This window comes from Brassica oleracea, chromosome C2 (genome assembly GCF_000695525.1).
Source record: "Brassica oleracea var. oleracea cultivar TO1000 chromosome C2, BOL, whole genome shotgun sequence".
NCBI classification, from domain to species: Eukaryota; Viridiplantae; Streptophyta; class Magnoliopsida; order Brassicales; family Brassicaceae; genus Brassica; species Brassica oleracea.
This window is the reverse complement of record NC_027749.1, coordinates 33,588,246-33,606,780: the sequence shown is the minus strand read 5'-3', so window position 1 is coordinate 33,606,780 and position 18,535 is coordinate 33,588,246. Positions and strand designations below refer to the sequence as shown.

Sequence of the window (18,535 nt, the reverse complement as noted above, 5' to 3'; positions counted from 1 at the left end):
CTTCTACAGAAATTCCAATGGAGCATATTGAGAGCTTCGAAAAAGTCTGCAGTTTCACTCGCGCGAATGGTGTTCCACCAGATTACATCAGGTGCATGTTATTCCCATTCTCTCTTGATGGAAAAGCTGCACGGTGGTTGAATTCTCTCCAGACCAGCTCTCTCACTTCATGGGAACAGGTCCGATCAGCGTTCCTCAGCCATTTCTACTCTAATGCGAGAACAGCTGCATTGAGGAACAAGATCACCTCCTTCAGACAGCTCACTGATGAGCCTTTCTGCGACGCATGGGACCGCTTCAATGACTATCACCGAGAATGTCCTCACCATGGATTTGTTGATGATTACCTCCTGGACATTTTCTATGATGGAGTGGACTGGAAATACCAAGGTGCTCTAAACTCTGCGAGCAATGGAGACTTCATGACTCAAACCACTGATGGAGCGTTTAAGCTGATTGAGAACATGGCTGCTAGCTCAGCTAATAAGAAAGAGGAGAGTGATTGCTCCATGAAAGGGAATAGTTCCGACACCCAGAAAATAGATGAGCTGACTGCCAAGGTTGATCAGCTACTGAAAAACAACCAAGGGCACGTCTTCAGCATGGATCAAGCTACGGCCGAGCATATTCAGAACCAGAACCAGCGAAAACCGCAGAGCAATCGGTAAGCTGTTCCAGCTACCGGGAACAATCAAACAGATGAGCTGAAGGGTCTGGGTATGATGATGCAACAGTTGTTGCAGGGTCAGCAGGTTCAGGCCAAGGCGTTGAATCAGCTAACCACAGAAATGGACACCAGGATGGGCAACATGTTCACTGAGCTGAATAACAAGTAAGACACTCTTACGATCCACATAAGAAAGATCGATGTTCAGCTTGCTCAAACAGCTGAGAGTGTCAAGAGGCAACAAGGGACACTCCCTGGAAAAACTGATAAACATCCTAGGACTGAGCACTGTTATGCAATAGAGCAGCCATTCGCTGAGACTGCTCCAGGCGCTGAAGAGAGAGCAGAGCAGCCTACTAGCTCTGCAGTAACTGCTCCCGACGAATCTGTTGAGACTCCACCATCTCGAGTCTATGTTCCCAAGGTTCCCTATCCAATTCTACCTAGACATCTGATGGATCCCATTAGTGAAGAGCAGTTGATAGGTTTTAACAAAATGGTGAGAAAGCTTCCTAAAGAACTTGCATTCGAAGATGCTCTGCAGATTCGTCCATTGCTCAAGTTCTTTAAAAATTGTAGAGAGACTCAAGAGGAGATCAAGGTCCTATATACCAAAGCACTGTCTACACCAGCACTGAAGGTATTGCCTAAGGTTGATGATCCTGGAAAGTTTGTTTTCCCATGTTCCATCGCAGGAACAACCTTCAAGGACGCTCTTTGTGACTCTATTTCTTGTGTGAATCTCGTCTCAAAGGCTATTGTAGACGATTTGGGTATTGCTGATGTTGAGCATTCTCAGCTGACCCTGCCCTTTGCAAACTCTTTCAGAGCAGTCCCATATGGAACCATCCGCAGCCTTCATGTTCAAGTAGGGGAATGCGTTGTTCCTGCTGAGTTTCAAGTTGTTGAGATGAATAAGGATCATGAGATGCCTTTGATATTTGGAAGAAAATTCATGGCTACTGTTGGAGCAACCATCGATATGCCCAACAAGAGAGTCTGCTTCTGCTACATCAACAAGAAAGTTTTCTACAAGACTGTACCCACCAGATCTTCCTCATCACACGCCTCTTGCATCTCAGTGTTTGATGTAGAAAAGCTGAAGGTTGTTCCAGAGAAGGAGCATGGTGATAAGGGTGAGAGCAGGCTGTTGTCTGATGAAGATCCTAACACTGATCCTACTAAATTCAGAGAGAATTCAAGGGTGAAACAGAAAGTTCAGAAGAAAAGGGTCAAGGGAGATATATATTCTCAACAAGAATTGAAGCACATATACTTTCATGTTGTTTTCCTTTGGTACCACCTAGAAAAAAACATAAGTTATAAAGAGGCCCACGATCCTCGTCCATTCTTCTTATCTATTAAAGATTCTTTTCCAAAGTTTTCTCATGTGCTTTAATATGACGTGTTCATGCTACCGATTAGTATTCAACTATTTTGTCATGCACCTTAGTTTCAACAAGCAAGTATAGATAGATATATCATAATTAATAGTTCCTTTTTATCGTCAGATAACAGAACACAAGCCAACAAAGCACACTGATATACGAGATTTAAGCCATACTTCAAACATTTTAAACTCCTCTCCCTCTCTCCAACTCCACGTTATTCCCACGATGGCAAAACTTGGTGAAAACGTATCTTCAGACATGTGTGTTAAAGATACTCAACACGTTCTTGTTCCAGAGTGTTGTTTCCAGTATTTAATTAAGTTTTCCATATATAGAAAACCATCCTCGTTTTTGTAATCCCTTCTCAATAATTAATCAAGTTTTTCTAATAAGCAGGTGAAAGAAACATGTTCGTTTGTATCTCTACAATATTATGCAATATTGTCACACATCAATTGTTATACGATGCGACCGAAGCTTCTTAAATTATATAGGAGACGTGTTAACATTTAGCAATAAGTTGCTAATTGAACGGAAGTTAAGTAGTGCGGAATTTTAAAGGGTTAAAAGTTTAAACCAAATATAACTCTTTATTAAAAGAAAAATATAATAACCACGGTCATACGCATAACTAACACTATAGTTTACTGTTATATTAATTCGGATGGAACCCGTCACCATTGATTCTACGAGGAGGTTTGGCACAGAGGTTTAACTTTATTAAGAGGTCAATGTAAAGACAGTAGACATGGGTTTATTCTATGAGCGTTGACATATTATTGCACACACGGATTTCACACGCATTTGAGAAATAAATGCCTCTTATCTTTGACGTTTACGTTTTGACTAGAATATTCAATAGTATATGTTTGTGTGCTAAGTGCTAACCATATTCTCACATTGGCAATACTGTTTATATTGATCTGTATGATTATTTATGAAATTGTTAAATGCAGAAGATTTTGATCATACATAACAAAGATGTTATCTCGTAAAGTAATGATAAACATGGGATTACAAACAAGCAAATACAAAACCAACTAGCTGCAGAGTATTATTTGTTTTGTTGTTATACTCCTGATAAGGCATGATTGTACTTAACACATGCATTACCTTGTCTAGTACTATGGCATGCATGTTGCCGGTTTCACACAAAATTAGTTTCCGTTACGACAAAAGTCAAAACAATAGTATAGACTCTGATAGGGGTGGTCGTTCGGATACCCATTTAATATATGGTGTTTTATACATCTTGTATATATGTTTTTCAATTGGTTTTCAAGTCTTTATAGAGTCTTCTTAGTCCTTTTCGAGTCATGGTCTGGAGTTGCATTGGATGGGAGATGGACCAGCTGGAACAAAAGAGGCAGAAAACAGTGTAATTTGGTGATTTTCACACAAAACAGTCTTGATGACTGTTCCGGATAGCGGAGCAACCCGAGTGGCTGTTCCGGATAGCGGAACAACCAGAGTGCATGTTCCAGCGGCGGAGATTTTTAAGGAAACTACAACTTATTTCGGGATTTGCCCTAATCTCTCTATTTTCTCTCCCAGCCGCCTGTGGCTTTGATATATCTTCTTTTTCTGTTTCTCCTGACTATTCTACACTTTTTTCTTTGAGAAGAAACCAGACCTTAGAGTTGGAGACTTGAGATTTGGCTACTTTGTAAAGGGAGAAGGCCATCTCTCTCGAATTAGAGAAGAACCCCCTGAACCCTATTACTTTATTTCAATCATATTTCATGTTGCTTTATATCTCTGTCTCTGTGTTTTCTTGCTTCATGGCTGAGTAGTCAGCTTGCTTAGTATAGGGTGTTAGATCCGTGAACTTGACATAAATAAGTTATAAATCGATTGTCTTCATTCATTGTTGTTCTTAAGGCTTGCATCAAGTTAACCACTTAGTGTCTGATTCTAGGTTTAATCTATTCACATCAAAAGTGTTATACGTTGCTAGACATAACTTGAACGAGCATCATATCCCTAACCAGCGAAAGTAGATGTTAGGGTGTTTTGTGAACAGATAGGACTTGATCTTAATGTTTGCCATCGCATCTCAGTCCAAACGACAGTTTAGGTACTGAGATCGATTGACAAAAGGTGAAGCACCACGACAGTGGGCTGATCTATCTTAAGTGATCCGAGTTCTAGACTGGTCTTTAATCGAACTTGAATAATTGTTTGGCTCACACTTGCTTAACACCCGACCAAACCACCCTAGGCTAGCATTTTAATCATCTGAAATTTTTTGAGATTGTAAGCTGAAGGTTTGAGCAATCGGTAAAGTATTTGTCGAACTACTGTTGTTTTCCGTTGAACTCTCATGTTATATGTGTTCTCTTCTTGGTATGTAATAGCTAAAACATAGCCTCAAATGCGCACCTTATATGTTGCGTCCAATTTTAACTATAAAACGTCTATGCGTGGTTCAAGGAAAAGTAACCCTTCATGCATTAACTATTTTTCAAACTGGTTAGGTTTGAAATATTGGTGGAACAATTACTCTTCTACTTAACTCACAGAACTTAATTTAAGCTCTCTCTCTCTCTCTCTCTCTCTCTCTCTCTCTCACTCTCAAAATCTCATGGCGAACTATCAAGTTCCCGATCCCTCTGCTCCCATTCCCTATCTCTCATTTGCGGATCGTCTTCAAACGAATCGTGCCTTCTTCGCCGGAGATCGTTTCCATGTTGGAGCTCCGACGAGACGTCATGAAATTGATATCGCTCGTCTCAAATACGAAGATCTATGTCTGCGTTAATTCAAGGTACTCTCTGTTCTTATGAAGCTGATGTACGTGAAGCCTGTAGATTCATAGATAGGGTAGAGTGGGCTTACACTGTTCTGCATGTGCGTCCTTTTTTCCCTTGAGTTGTTCGAGAACTTATCTCGAATCTGTGCCATATGGCTGATGGCGTGTTCATCTGGGGAACTCACTTCGGATTTGATCCTGATGTGATCAACACTGTGATGCTGACCCCCTCCTTGAGAAATCATACGACTGGGAGAGTGTTGATCTCAAAATGGCCAATTATGTTCTCACGGGTTATAGGTGCTTCGGGTGGACTCAATTCACCCTCACTGCCCTTGTTGCTTCTTATCAAATCTTGTACAGGGTGTGCGAGCGCAACTGGCTGGGTGTGCGAGCGCAACTGGCTTTCGGGACCTGAAACTGATGAATTCATCAAGATGCGTCTTCGCTTGATCTATGCGATTGTCAATCGTCGATCGATCAACTTTGGGGAGCTTGTGTATGATCAGATTCTCGCAATGGCTCACCGGTGTGATCCGGAAAGGAAGATCATTTTCCCAAACTTATCTATCATGTCATAGAGCTTCAGAAGGAGATTCATGTGCTTCCCGGAGATGAAGCACCTATCGGAAAAGGGATTCGTATTTGGGGGGATGGCAGCTGATCATCCTAGTCTCAACACCCGTGGACCAACTGGACGCAGAAGGATCGAGTGATCGTGTCGCTTGTGTGATGTTTTTGTCGGATCGTCTCTCACTCAGGGGGAGATCATGTTGGTTTAATGTTTTCTTAGATGTTTGCGGATGTTATTTATTGTTCCCTTTGGCTTGTTCAACTTGATTTTGCGGCTACGGTCTGTAATAACTCATGACTTAAACTCTATGCTTATGACGATCGTTTGCGATAAGATATTTGTGTGAAACATGCAGGGTTGAATGATTCTGAATTATGATATGCTGTTCGTAAGTATCTTTTGAGTGTGTTTGTGCATGGTAATGAATGAGAGGACAGATGCAAACAAAAAGGGGGAGTTGTAAGCTGAAGGTTTGAGCAATCAGTAAAGTATTTGTCGAACTACTGTTGTTTTCCGTTGAATTCTCCGGTTATTTGTGTTCTCTGCTTGGTATGTAATAGCTAAAACATAGCCTCAAATGCGCACCTTATATGTTGCGTCCAATTTTTACTATTAAACGTCTATGCGTGGTTCAAGAAAAGTAACCATTCATGCATTAACTATTTTCCAAACTGGTTAGGTTTGAAATATTGGTGTAACAATTACTCTTCTACTTAACTCACACAACTTAATTTAAGTTTCTGTGGGTGTATTCAATGTATTTAAGTTGGTACTCATTAGGGAACCAAAAAACTATCCGATCTCTAAAAAAATATGGCAGATTTAGTCTTTCCAAATCTTCCGGATGAAATCATTTGCAAATTATTGCACTTGCTTAGGAAGAATCATTTTGGCATGTTGCATCTTTCATGTATGCTGGGAAGCGCAGATACATACTTGTCCATGAGCCCTCGGTCTTGAAGACGTGCAACGTAAGCCCTATGCTCAACTTCGTTAACATAGAGATCGGCATATATCGCAAGTTCTGCGACTTCTTCCTCAAGTGTGTTAACGCTGGCAACTTAAACACTGTCTACCTTGAAGGTCTCCATCTAGCATCAGTGTTAGGAGTTGAGGAAGCCATCCACGCCTTGCAACAAAATTTTCCTACTCACAGAATGTCAACACTTGCTGTGGGTATATTCAGTGTATGTCTTGGGAACGATATCGAAGCCAGCAAATTGTTCCAGGAGTTCGGGGCGAATCATGCAGTGCTTATGTCAGATGCAATCTTTGATATGGCAGATGAGATTGAGTGCCGCTTAACAGCGTTCGGAGCGCCACATTTGAACTCATACGGTCATACCTTCAAATTTCCGGATGATAAGGTAATCAAGCCACCAAAGTGCGACTATGGGTATGATTACACTCACGATTTGAAGGATTATGCAAACATTGCAGACTCTTTTGGATCTGTTGCAATGTTTGTCACATCCTGTAAAGGATCAACTCTATGTTTGAGGCCTTTTTCATATTTTTCCAAAGATTCAAGCGTAATTTTAATATTTTTTGAGCTTGGGCCAAGTGGTTGCTGTTCCTTTGCCCTCAGTCTATGTTTTCCTTGTGAAACACATTATTGCCTTGCCGACGGTTGATGTTTACTTGCCTTCAATCTGCTGGTTGCTTGTGAAGACATTATTGTCTTGCCAATGTATCTTTTGGTTTTGTTTCAGGCCTGCCAGTGAGCCTAAGGTGCGTGAGGACCTTTTAAAACCTAAAATAATATTTTCAAAGTCTCCTAATTTTTTAATATTTGTTGAGCTTGCCAATAATTTTTCAAAATTCCCTTGCTCGTAGTCTATGTTTTCCTTGCGAAACACATTATTGCCTTGCCATACTTTTTCTGAGTTTGTTTGAGGCCTGCTAGTGAGATTAAGGTGCCAAAAGAAATTCTAAAAGCTAAACTAATTTTTGAAATTCTCAAGCGTGCTTATAATTTTTTTTGAGTTCTGGCCAAATGTGGGTTTCCTTTAGCCGATAGTTTCCTTTAATAAAAAAGAATTCATAAAATATATTAAGTGTTTAAATATTTTAAATATTTTTTTGTGAATATAAAATAAACTATTAAAATTAGTTGTTTGTATAAAACCCCTATAATTTTTTGCTTGTATAAATTTTAATGGGACCAAATAGTTACTTAGAGTTTTTTAAGTGTGACCCTTATACAACATCCTCCAGTTTATCGAACGTGTAAACCTTCGCATATCTGTTCAAAACCCCCTTAATTTCGGTGTCAGGTTCAAATGGGCTTCTTAGGTTCTGCGACAAGAGATGGTTCCTATTGCTTTTATACCTAGGAGGGGGATGGTTTGCCTGATACTGCAAACGGCTGGTCTCTCTTTCAACCACTTTAAAATGCAAGTCAAGTCTTCAGAAGGCACGACAGTGGTGACTGAGGCAGAAGAAGTGGCTTCAAATTTGTCTGTTTTCTCCGTTCGTGCGAAAGATGTGGGTTGAGTGACTCTGACGATACTGTAATAGCTTTTTCATAATCTGGTTCTTTTTTGGACTCCAAAGTCTCTTCAACCTTTGGTATTAAGAAGTAGTGATCTTGTATTTTTGAAGGCTCGGTTTCCTCCCACAAGTAATGTTGATTTATATCCTGCAAGAGTCTATCAACCTCGGATTTTGATTGGGATTGTTCATTTACTTGTTCTTCATCGGCTTCTTCTCCTGCATTGTCTTCCTCTGGGTTGTATTGGTGATCTTCCCTTACTGTTTGTGTGCACTCTTTCCAACATATAAGCCTTTCCCCTCAAATGGCAGTTTCTTTTCCATGTCTTCTTCTGCATTCTCTTCCTCTGGGTTGTCTGGGTGTTCTTCTCTTATTGTTTCTGGTGCACTCTCTTCAAAATTTGTTCCTTCTCTCTCAAATGGCAATTCCTTTTCCATGTTTTCTCCCGCATTCTCTTCCTTTAGGTTGTCTAGATGACCTTCCCTGACTGATTTGCTTTCTTCTTTGTCTCCATCAATTCCTTTTAATGTAGTCTCTCATGTTCTGCCTTCTATTTTATGTGATAGAAAACTACAATAATTTCAAAGGGAATTAAGAAAAATCACTTAGTGTTGCCTCGCCACTGCTTACTAAAACGAATGACATACCGCTGGTGTAGCTGGTAGCTTTGTGTTAGAGAACTGATCGTGTGCGGGTGTTTTTCCATGCATAACTTCTTCCAGCTGAGTGATTCGAGATGCTAGATTATCTATGGTAATTCCACCCGCATATTGAAAAACTGCTGAGACCGGTTCACTATTAAATTGTTTTCCAAGACTTCCACTTTTTCAGACAACAGCTGAAATAAAATTACGGCATACTTTAAATAGTCATGTCTTGGTTTCTTCCTCTGTTGTGTAATAAAATGTCCACCATCATCCGCGCTTTGTGCTTGTTCTTCAGTTTCTGCAATATCACCACATTTTCACCTCCATCTGCTATGTTGTCTTGCCCGTTGCTTGCCACCTTCTTTGATTTCTTCGATTTCCTCTGGCTTGCAACAAGCCTACGCTTGTTACATTCAATCGGTGTCAATGGGTACTCCGACAAAGCCTGCCAAGTAATAGTACTGAGGGAATTATCTTGGCGAAGAAACACCAAAAGATTGTCAATCTCAGGATCCTCATCTTGGTGTTCCCAAACCGGATGAATTTTAGCTATGCTTTGCGGACACATACAAGTTACCTATACAACAAATTATGTCATTGTCACAAGCAATTAAAATACAAAGTCTTGATGAATCAATACGAAGTTAAGATACCTTTGCCTTTTCAAAGTATAGCACCCAAGGGGAGCTTTCCACCCTTGACTTTGAACCTCAATAAGCATGGAACATTTGACCTGATAGCACGCCCAATTGCTTCTCCAAGACAAGGTATATAAGCGTAAGCCCAAACCTGAATTACTTGCACGAACCCCTTGCATACATAACTGTTATCCTTGATTTTCTTTGCAGTTGCGCCCTTAATCTACTGAACAAGTTCAACAAACGCCGCTTTTCCCCAGGGATATTGCTCGAAAATCTTCAAATCCATAAGTAACTTTGCTTGAGCAAAAGGGATAGCTTCTCTTCGATCAAGGGAAAGTAAACCGCCTGTCAAGATGGCCAAATAACACAGCCTAATATGGTCTTCCCTGGACCAGGATCTACAAACATCAGGAGACCGACAGAGTGAGTGTATGTCCTCAGTGCTTGAGGTTGAACGGGTGTGTCTGTGGTTGAACAGAGCCCAAAAACTATTACTTTTCTCAACATCTTCCACTACCATTCTATTAGGTATTGGTTCACAATTTAAACCTGTGATATCTTGAAACTCAAATATTGAGAAACGGGTGGGATATTTTTCTATCAAAAACCAAAGCTCATGATGTTTCTTGCAATAGAGTTGTCTAGAAAGAACGTAATGAACAAATATGGAGCTCCATGCAAAACTCCAGATTCATGAACTTCATAATTAACCCTAGTGGAGACTTCTTAATATACTCCCACACTTCAACACTAACTACATCTTTTACTGCTTTCAGGGACTTGAAAGTAGAGCTGTAATTTATAAATTTCGTTGGATCTGGCCTTGTTTCGTCAGAAAACAAACTTCGAGGGAACTCCATAGTATTCACCAGTGAAGAGGACGAAAATTTTACTAGGGAGAAGAATCGGTTGAAGGAATCAAGGCTTGCGTGTTCTGGAAAGGCTTCCATGTACTGGCAGGGCTTGGTAAGGCAAAAAAATTGAAATATGGGAAGGTTTAATCAGAAAAATTACACAGAAAGAGAGACCTGAAAATATTACCCTGTGATATAAATTGCCGAAGCAGGTGTTTCCCTGGTAGAGTGAAGAGGAAGACACTGAAGTGAAGAGGACCAAAAATTTCACGATGGAGAAGAACTGGTTGAAAGAAGCAAGGCTTGCGTGTCCTGGGAATGGCTTGTCTTTACTTGCAGGGCTTGTCTGTACTAGCAGGTCGAAAAAATAGGATAAGCCCAGCTACATTAAGAGCCCATGTGGTATAGAAATAAAATAAAATAATAATTAATTGATTTTTTCTCTCTATAGTATAGTCAACATGGCTCTGCGCAATCATTTTTTTTTTTTAAAGTTACAACAAATTATATGTTATCTCCATTGGTGCGAAGGGATGTGGGTTGAGTGACTTTGACGAAACTGTAATAGCCTTTTCATAACCTGGTTCCTTGTTGGACCCCAAAGTCTCTTCATCCTTTGGTATTAACAAGCAGTGATCTTGGTTTTTTTTGAACGCTCGGTTTCCTCCCACAAGTAATGTTGATTTATATCCTGCAAGAGTCTATCAACCTCAGATTTTGATTGTGATTGTTCATTTACTTGTTCTTCATCGGCTTCTTCTCATGCATCGTCTTTCTCTAGGTTGTCTGGGTGATCTTCCCTTACTGTTTGTGGTGCACTCTCTCCAACATCTATGTCTACCCCCTCAAATGGCAGTTTCTCTTCCATGTCTTCTCCTGCATTCTATTCCTCTGGGTTGTTTGGGTGATCTTTCCTTACTGTTTGTGGTCCACTTTTTCAAAAATCTATGCCTTCCCCTCAAGTGGCAATTCCTCTTCCATGTCTTCTCCTGCATTCTTTTCCTCTGGGTTGTCTGGGTGACCTTCCCTGACAGGTTTGCCTTCTTCTTTGTCTCCTTCAATTCCTTTTACTATAGTCTCTCCTGTGATGTCTTCTATTTTCTGTGATAGAAAACAACAATAATCTCAAAGGGAATTAAGAAGCATCACTTATTGTTGCCATGCCATTGCTTACTGAAATGAATGAGATACCGCTGGTGTAGCTAGTTTTGCTGGTAGATTTGTGTTGGAGAACCGATCGTGTGCTAGTGTTTTTCCATGCATAACTTCTTCCAGCTGAGTGATTCGAGATGCTAGATTATCTATGGTAATGCCACCCGCAGATTGAAAAACTCCTAAGACCGGTTCATTATTCAATTGTTTTCCAAGACCTCCACCTTTTCAGACAACAGTTGAAATAAAATTCTGGTAGACTTTAAATAGTCATGTCTTGGTTTCTTCTTCTGTTGTATAATGAAATGGCTACCATCATCATCGCTTTGTACTTGTTCTTCAGTTGCTGCAATATCACCACTTTTTTTTACCTCCATATGCTATGTTGTTTTGCTCATTGCTTGCCACCTTCTTTGATTTCTTCGATTTCTCTGGCTTGCAACCAGCCTACGCCTGTTACATTCAATCGGTGTCAATGGGTACTCCGGCAATGCCTGCCAAGTTAGTATTGAGGGAATTATCTTGGCGAAGGAACACCAATCGGTTTCAGGGACTTGAACGAAGAAGGAACACCAATCGGTTTCAAGAATACTATAAAATTATTTGGCCTTGTTTCGTCAGAAAACAATCTTCGAGGGAACTCCATATAGTATTCACTAGTTGGCAATATCAGACACCACTGACAACCCACATAAACAGAGGAAGAACAAGAAGGTTTTATATCATACTAGTTTCCAATCAAACATTGCACCGAAAGAGAGACCCAGACACATCGGAAACCTAATTCAGAAATTTAACGGAAGTGAACGTAAGTTTTGGGAATCCTTCACCTTATGCTAAGAAGAAGCTAACAGCGAATAAATTTCGCTGAGATGGCCTGACGGGTACTGATGAATACAAGATCTGGAACGGCTGAAGAAGAACAGAAGATGAAATGAAGGAAAAAAATAGAACTTAAATGTGAGGCACGTGCCCCTCCACTCTTATGTTAAAAAGCGTACGGTTACCTTTTCACCCTTAATAGATTCAAGAGAAACATTAACATGTTGGCAAGATAATATGTGACTATTGGCATGCTAGCAGGTGAGTATTGGCAAGCTAGTAGGTGACAATTTGTATCCTCAAATCCTCAAATTTTGACGTTTTGTGTCATTCTGATTTCCAACCCAACCTCAAATCCTCAAATTTTGAGGTTCTGAATAGTGAAGTTTTAAGGATTAGTGACTTTTGTTAATGTCAAGGACTATAATATAATTAATTAAACTTATAAAGATTTTTTTTAGGATTCATGGTTGGAGCAATCAACTCTCAAATCTTAATTTTGGGGTTTTGCTACCCTTAAAATAAGGGGAGTTAAATCTCTTTTTTTTGGAACGGCAGGAGAGTTAATTCTTCTTTTTTTTTTTGAACGGCAGGAGAGTTAATTCTTCTTTTACGTCAATTTAGTTCTATTTATGTTAATTTCTTCGTTTCTTAATGTCATGAGTAAGCATAAAAAATGTTCAATAATAAGAGAATTTAGTTCGTACCAATTTCAAAAAAAGTTAACAAACACAAACTACAAACTTGAAAAGGTTCGAAAAGTAAACTGCAAACACATTACACCGACCTCCCTAACCAACAGTCTCAACCATATTAATTAATATGAGAACCTCTGTGGCAGGACCCATAAACGAAGGAACAACAAAAGGCTCAGGAGGTGGTTCACTGCTTGCACTATTAGCTCTGGCGATTATCATTCGTGCAAATGACAATGTAGATGCTGAACATACCTTCAGCTTCTAGGAGAAGTTTCCCATTCCAGGAACGTCAGGAGAAATACATCTTATATTGAAATGTATACCATGTGGCTGGATGAGACGATCCACAACAATAAGCTATCCTCCTCTCTTACTTTGTTGCTTGAGAACTACCCTCTGATGATTAGCGAAGCTTATAGACATTGTTTCTCCACATTCAATCATCTGCATATCGTCATAGTGGCCACTGCTGGCGTAGGCATACAATTTATGGTATGTTCCAATGAAGCTGCAGCCGCTAAATGGGCAGACACGACGCCCTTCCAATGTACTTTTGTATTTGCACTGATGCAAATGTCTTTGCATTGCAAAACATGTCACATTTGTGGGCAACCAAACTCTGCGTTTGCACATGGAACCTCAAGAACATGATCCTTATAACATTAAAAAATAGTTGGCTCAATAACTATTTATATAAAACTATGTGCAATTTATTATAAATATAAAATTATAAATACAAAATACATAATTAAATAAATAAATATTTAAGAATCATAAGTACAATGTATAATTAATTATAAGGACCAAGATGCAAATAAAAATATGAAACTTCAAATTTAGATTTTTGAGTAGTGAAACTTCAAATATGAAGTTTCACTTCTTAAAACTCTAAATTTGAAGTTGTAAATTTTAAACTACTTTGAAGTTATAGAGTTTATTTTGGAGATGCTCTAATGGCACCAATCCATGAAATGTAAATATATCTATAACATATACATGGTCCAATATACAGACAGATACCTTGAGGCGACATAAGCGAAGCCTAATGTTAGCGAGGTAACTATCTAGAGATTGCACGTTGTTGTGGAGTCCAATTCCGTCCATGACGAGACGTCTGAATCTGAGAGGGGGAAATGAAAAGGAATGAGCGAGTGTGTAGCCGTCTGCAGAGTTAAGTACTCTGAGTCATAAAACCTAGTTTTGCTTATATATCATTGGGGCACTAAGTACCCTTCAGGGCTGATTTAGGTAATGAGCCCATGAAACTGCTGATTTTTTGGAGTTAGAGCATCTCCAACAATCCCCTTTATTTTAAACGGGGGACCCAAATATAATAAAGGGAAAACTATAATCCCTAAACTTTTCTCTGTAAAATTTCCATATTGCAATTTAGTCCTTAATATTATTAATAATTAACTATAATATCTAACATTTTAAAATTGTTAGCAAAGGAACATCCGGTTAATAGCAAGGGAGAAACAACTATAATTGTTAGCAAGGGAGGAACCATTTAATGGCAGTGGAAAAGTAACTATAGCTGGTTGAACCATGGCAGCAAACCATGTATTCATACTCGTAACAGTATCTGAATTAATATAGGTCTCTTTTAGCTTATTGTTTCCATAGTGCCGCTACCAGATAACATAACATAAAAACTAGATCATTTCTCCAAAAATCCGTTTCATATATATTTTCCTTTCTTGAAAGGCCTTTTAACCACACAGGTTTGGTTCACATCATCCGACGATTTTCTCTTCCGAGTAGCTTCGCCATCCGCAGTGGATGCGGTAGCCACCTCCTCTGATTACTAGTTGATATTGAAAATATTTGGAAATACTATAGTATTACAAAGTGTTACATGCTCAACCAACGGTGGTTCTCCATCCCTTGTTGATGCACTCTTTTCCTTCGCTTCCTTCACATTGCATCTTTTCCTTTGCCTCCTTTACAAAAGGTTCCACCTCTCTAAGTCTTTTATCCATGCCATCAACCTTGTCAATGACAACCTTAATCTCCTTGTCGACGGAATTATTCAACCCTTCTACAATCAAAATTTGAAGAGAAATATAATCTTCCTCCTCGACTTTATTCATCACCCCTTTTCGGGCTGGCTCTTTTAGAAAATCAACGTTAAACCCCTCTTTCGTAGCAGCCACATCTTGATTGTACAAATCTTCAAACCATATTGACTTATGATTCGTGACGAGACGCTCTGTCCAACCGTCAACAATAACATCACTGACTTCATGGTCGTTTTCTTTTTCGAAGATTCACTCAAGCATAAATTCTTCAAACAATTCAATAACATAACTTGTTATGCATCCAAAAATCAATTTAGATTTAAACTAATGATAACCTTTGTCATTAATTTAAAAACCCAACTGCTCTCTGTGCGTAACGATATTTCTTCTTCAACTATGGAATTGCTTCAAACGGTAGAAGCTCCAAAGAAGTACATAAATTTGGAAACGTGAACCCACCTTTGCTGACAATTCCACCAAAGTGATCCATTGCACGAATGATATCCCTCATATTTTGATCAAATGATAATCTTCCCCAAAGAAACGTCTTACACATCTCAAGATCATTCACAGCTCTTACAAAAAAAGGCTCCACAGGGGTTTTTTTTGTCTCAGGTCCTCCTCTTGCATATAAGAATGCTAGATAAGAAGTAGAGTACACACATCTTCAACCTATCTGGACATGCTTCCATTTTCCGCAGCTTCTCTTCCACATCTTCATATGCCATTCTACTTCCTTCGGGAAACTGTTTTCTCGCAAAATCTGAGCCGTTCAACTGTTCATAGTTATGCAGATAACGTTGATAGTTTAAACCAGATATCAGCGCGTGTTATCTGAGTGAATATCAGATGGTTTCCCCATTGACTACAAACCAAGCTTCCTTTTTCTTCTGTGTACACACAGTTCAAAGTAAAAGCATTCACATTCCCATAACCTTGTGGTGTTTCTCCTGGGGCATGTGGAAGAAGTGTTTGAATTGATCGTGCGTCTTAAACCATCTCCTCTCGTCTGCTGTAAGCGGGAATTTTAAAGCATTCGGTGTCTTCACGGCCTTTTTGATGTAACACCTTGGCCACACTCGCACGGTATCGCGGATCACTTCCCGATATGTAACCCATCCTTTCACTACTCCAGCTCAAGCACGCTTAACTCTAGAGTTCTAAACGGATGTGTGACGAAAAAGGTAAGTCAACTTTGATGACATAGGTAGCCAAATCAATGCTCTTAAGCATTTTCATATATCACAACTCGAGATGTTACAATTCATCCCCTCTCAAAGAACACAACATACTCGTTGCGGCCCACGACAAGTTTCAAGACGTCTCTCGGATTAGAACCGAAATGGCTAACCAGCTCTGATACCAAATTGTAACACCCGTCTCCTCCTCTCTCGAGAACGGCGTGTTACTGCCGATAAAATATCGAACTAAACCGAGTTATTCAGAACCAAATAAAATATCAAAAAATTAAGAAAATTAGTCTGAAAGAAATACATCTTTAAATTGAATCATAAAAATGTGTCAAATAAATCGAATGTAAAATACATACAAATGATTAATTTAAAACGGAAATAAATACAATTATCCCAAAGACACCAACTGTCCAGATATCCAACTACTCGGCAAGCTCACCTGCAATGGGAAGAAAGAGGGGGTAAGTAACAAGGGAGTTACTCAGCGAGGTATGAGATGGTATACACGCAAACCACTGACTCAGATAAATAGAACTTCCACTATGGAAGTTTAGCTCTAACATGAACAAACACGATGCCTATCACATCACACAAAACAAACAATGCGCTGATTGTACGTAGCTAGTCCACACACCCCACATTCTCCTCATACGGATAAACGATAATATAATATGTGTCGCTAGTTGATATACCATGGATTTGACCCATCTTCATCCATGGTATATAAGTGTTTTACTATCTATATATTATATATTCTATCCTATTAGGTATGTTTTCAGGTTCAGGAGTATCTTGGAGTAAAGTGATGATTATGGAGCATTTAGGAGCTTAAAAGAGATTTCATCCGAGCTGACCATTAGAGGTCGATACGAAGAAGAAGCAATCGATTGATGCACATCCAGTGCCGTCGATCAATACAGAAGAGAAGCCTCGACGATCGAAGATTATGATCGATCGATGTACATCATGTACCATCGATCAATGTCGAGACGCGAGATGCGCGACTTGGTTCCAGCCGAGTTTACACTCAAGGCTTCACCAAATTACAAGATTACCCCTGACGAGTTTTTAACCTAATAGTATATTTGCCTAAGTGTTAGGAGGCAGGAGAGCTTTTAGCCACCATTGTATTCTTATTTTCAGCAGAGAGTTTTAGGAGAGAAAATCATAGAGAGATTTGTGATTGGAACTCCATTGATTTATCTATTCTATTTTATGCAGTTTTTGTCTATATTTTGTGTCATGAATTGCTTAGCTATGTCATGAATTTGTTAGCTATGTCTAAGTAGTTCACTTGGTAGATTCAGGGTTCAAATAGGTTAGAGGGATTAGCCCCAATTATAGATTTGCTAAGTTGTGATATTCATTGATTGATTGTTCATTAATGCTTGTTTTAGCCTTGCTAACTAGAACATGAACCTAGGAATTAGCATGAGTCAAGCATCCTTGATCATCATATCCTGAATCTAATCTGTCATGCTAGGACTGCTAGAGAGATGCTAACTGCTGATCTAGGAGACTAGTGAGCATTATCAACCGGCGCCTAGGGCTTAACTATAAGCATCGATCGATATTGTCTTCTGACAATCGATCGATATTTGCGAAAGGTGTATCGATCGATATCCATATGGGATCATCGATCGACACTTTCTTGTGATAAAAAAACGACAGTTGAGATCCAAGATCTAGTTAGTTAACCAGTGAAACATTGCCATCACTGATCACTGTAATTAAGGAGTTGAGCTCTAATATATCATGCATGCAACTGTTAGGCATCTATAGGATTATAATCTCCAACACCTGAATAGAAACCCTGCATCTAATATCTTCCAATAAGTTACACCCCCAATCATCTTCTTAGTCGAGCAATAGACTTGTTCAATTAGGATTGCTATTTACTTTTAAACCCATAAAACAACAAACACTTAGAATTAATAACTTGACTAGATTTAATAGGTTCCCTAGCTCCTTGTGGATTCGATCCCTAAGTAGTGCAACTGAACCTCTTATTTGAGAGAGTAATTCACTCCTTAGAGTAATTTGAGTGGTATCAAATTTGGCGCCGTTGCCGGGGAGCTTTGATCGCCATTAGACTTAGTGTTATTAATTCCTATTCTTTTCTCTACCCCCATTCTGACACAAAATTTTTTCTTATCTTTTCAGGTGCATGCCCAGTTGTACCAGAAGCAACAAGGACAAACACCTGTTATTCTCAGAAGATCCTGCTCACTTGGAACAATCGATCCGCAAAGACCAACGTTCCACATCGATCGACGCAACAGTTTTCACGTCGACTGATTCTCGCACCCAACCGTCGACCGACACCCGACCTTCATTGTCGACTGATCTACATCGTTCGACATCGATCGATACTACACCGCGTACATCGATCGATCATCAGTCGTGAAACATGGTTGCGATTGTTATTCTCAGACAGGACGAGAATGGAAACCTGTATGACCAGGATGGTCATCTGCGTAATGTAACATGTCAGAAACTAGACGCTCAGGGGAATGTAATCCCTGATACTGATGCTAAAGAAGCTGCTCAACCTGTAGAAGAGGCTGCTCGACCAAAATCATTGGCTGACTACAATCGTCCAGATGAGTACTACGCCAACAAATCAGCT

General features: G+C 39.5%; 1 protein-coding gene across 1 annotated transcript; it reads left to right on the top strand.

Annotated features, from left to right (window-relative positions):
• Positions 1 to 17: 17 nt before the first annotated feature.
• Positions 18 to 3,053, top strand: LOC106324056. Its single transcript, XM_013762081.1, has 4 exons — positions 18 to 390; positions 481 to 664; positions 860 to 1,898; positions 3,015 to 3,053. Exons 1-4 carry the CDS (start codon positions 18 to 20, stop codon positions 3,051 to 3,053), a joined length of 1,635 nt encoding a protein of 544 aa, XP_013617535.1.
• Positions 3,054 to 18,535: the final 15,482 nt, after the last annotated feature.

Coding starts and splice junctions, on each gene's coding strand:
- LOC106324056 (XM_013762081.1), top strand. CDS start 18: ATGGAGCATATTGAGAGCTTCGAAAAAGTCTGCAGTTTCACTCGCGCG. Junction 391..480: donor AGTGGACTGGAAATACCAAG/GTGCTCTAAACT, acceptor CTGCTAGCTCAG/CTAATAAGAAAGAGGAGAGT. Junction 1,899..3,014: donor AGAAAGTTCAGAAGAAAAGG/GTCAAGGGAGAT, acceptor TGTTAAATGCAG/AAGATTTTGATCATACATAA.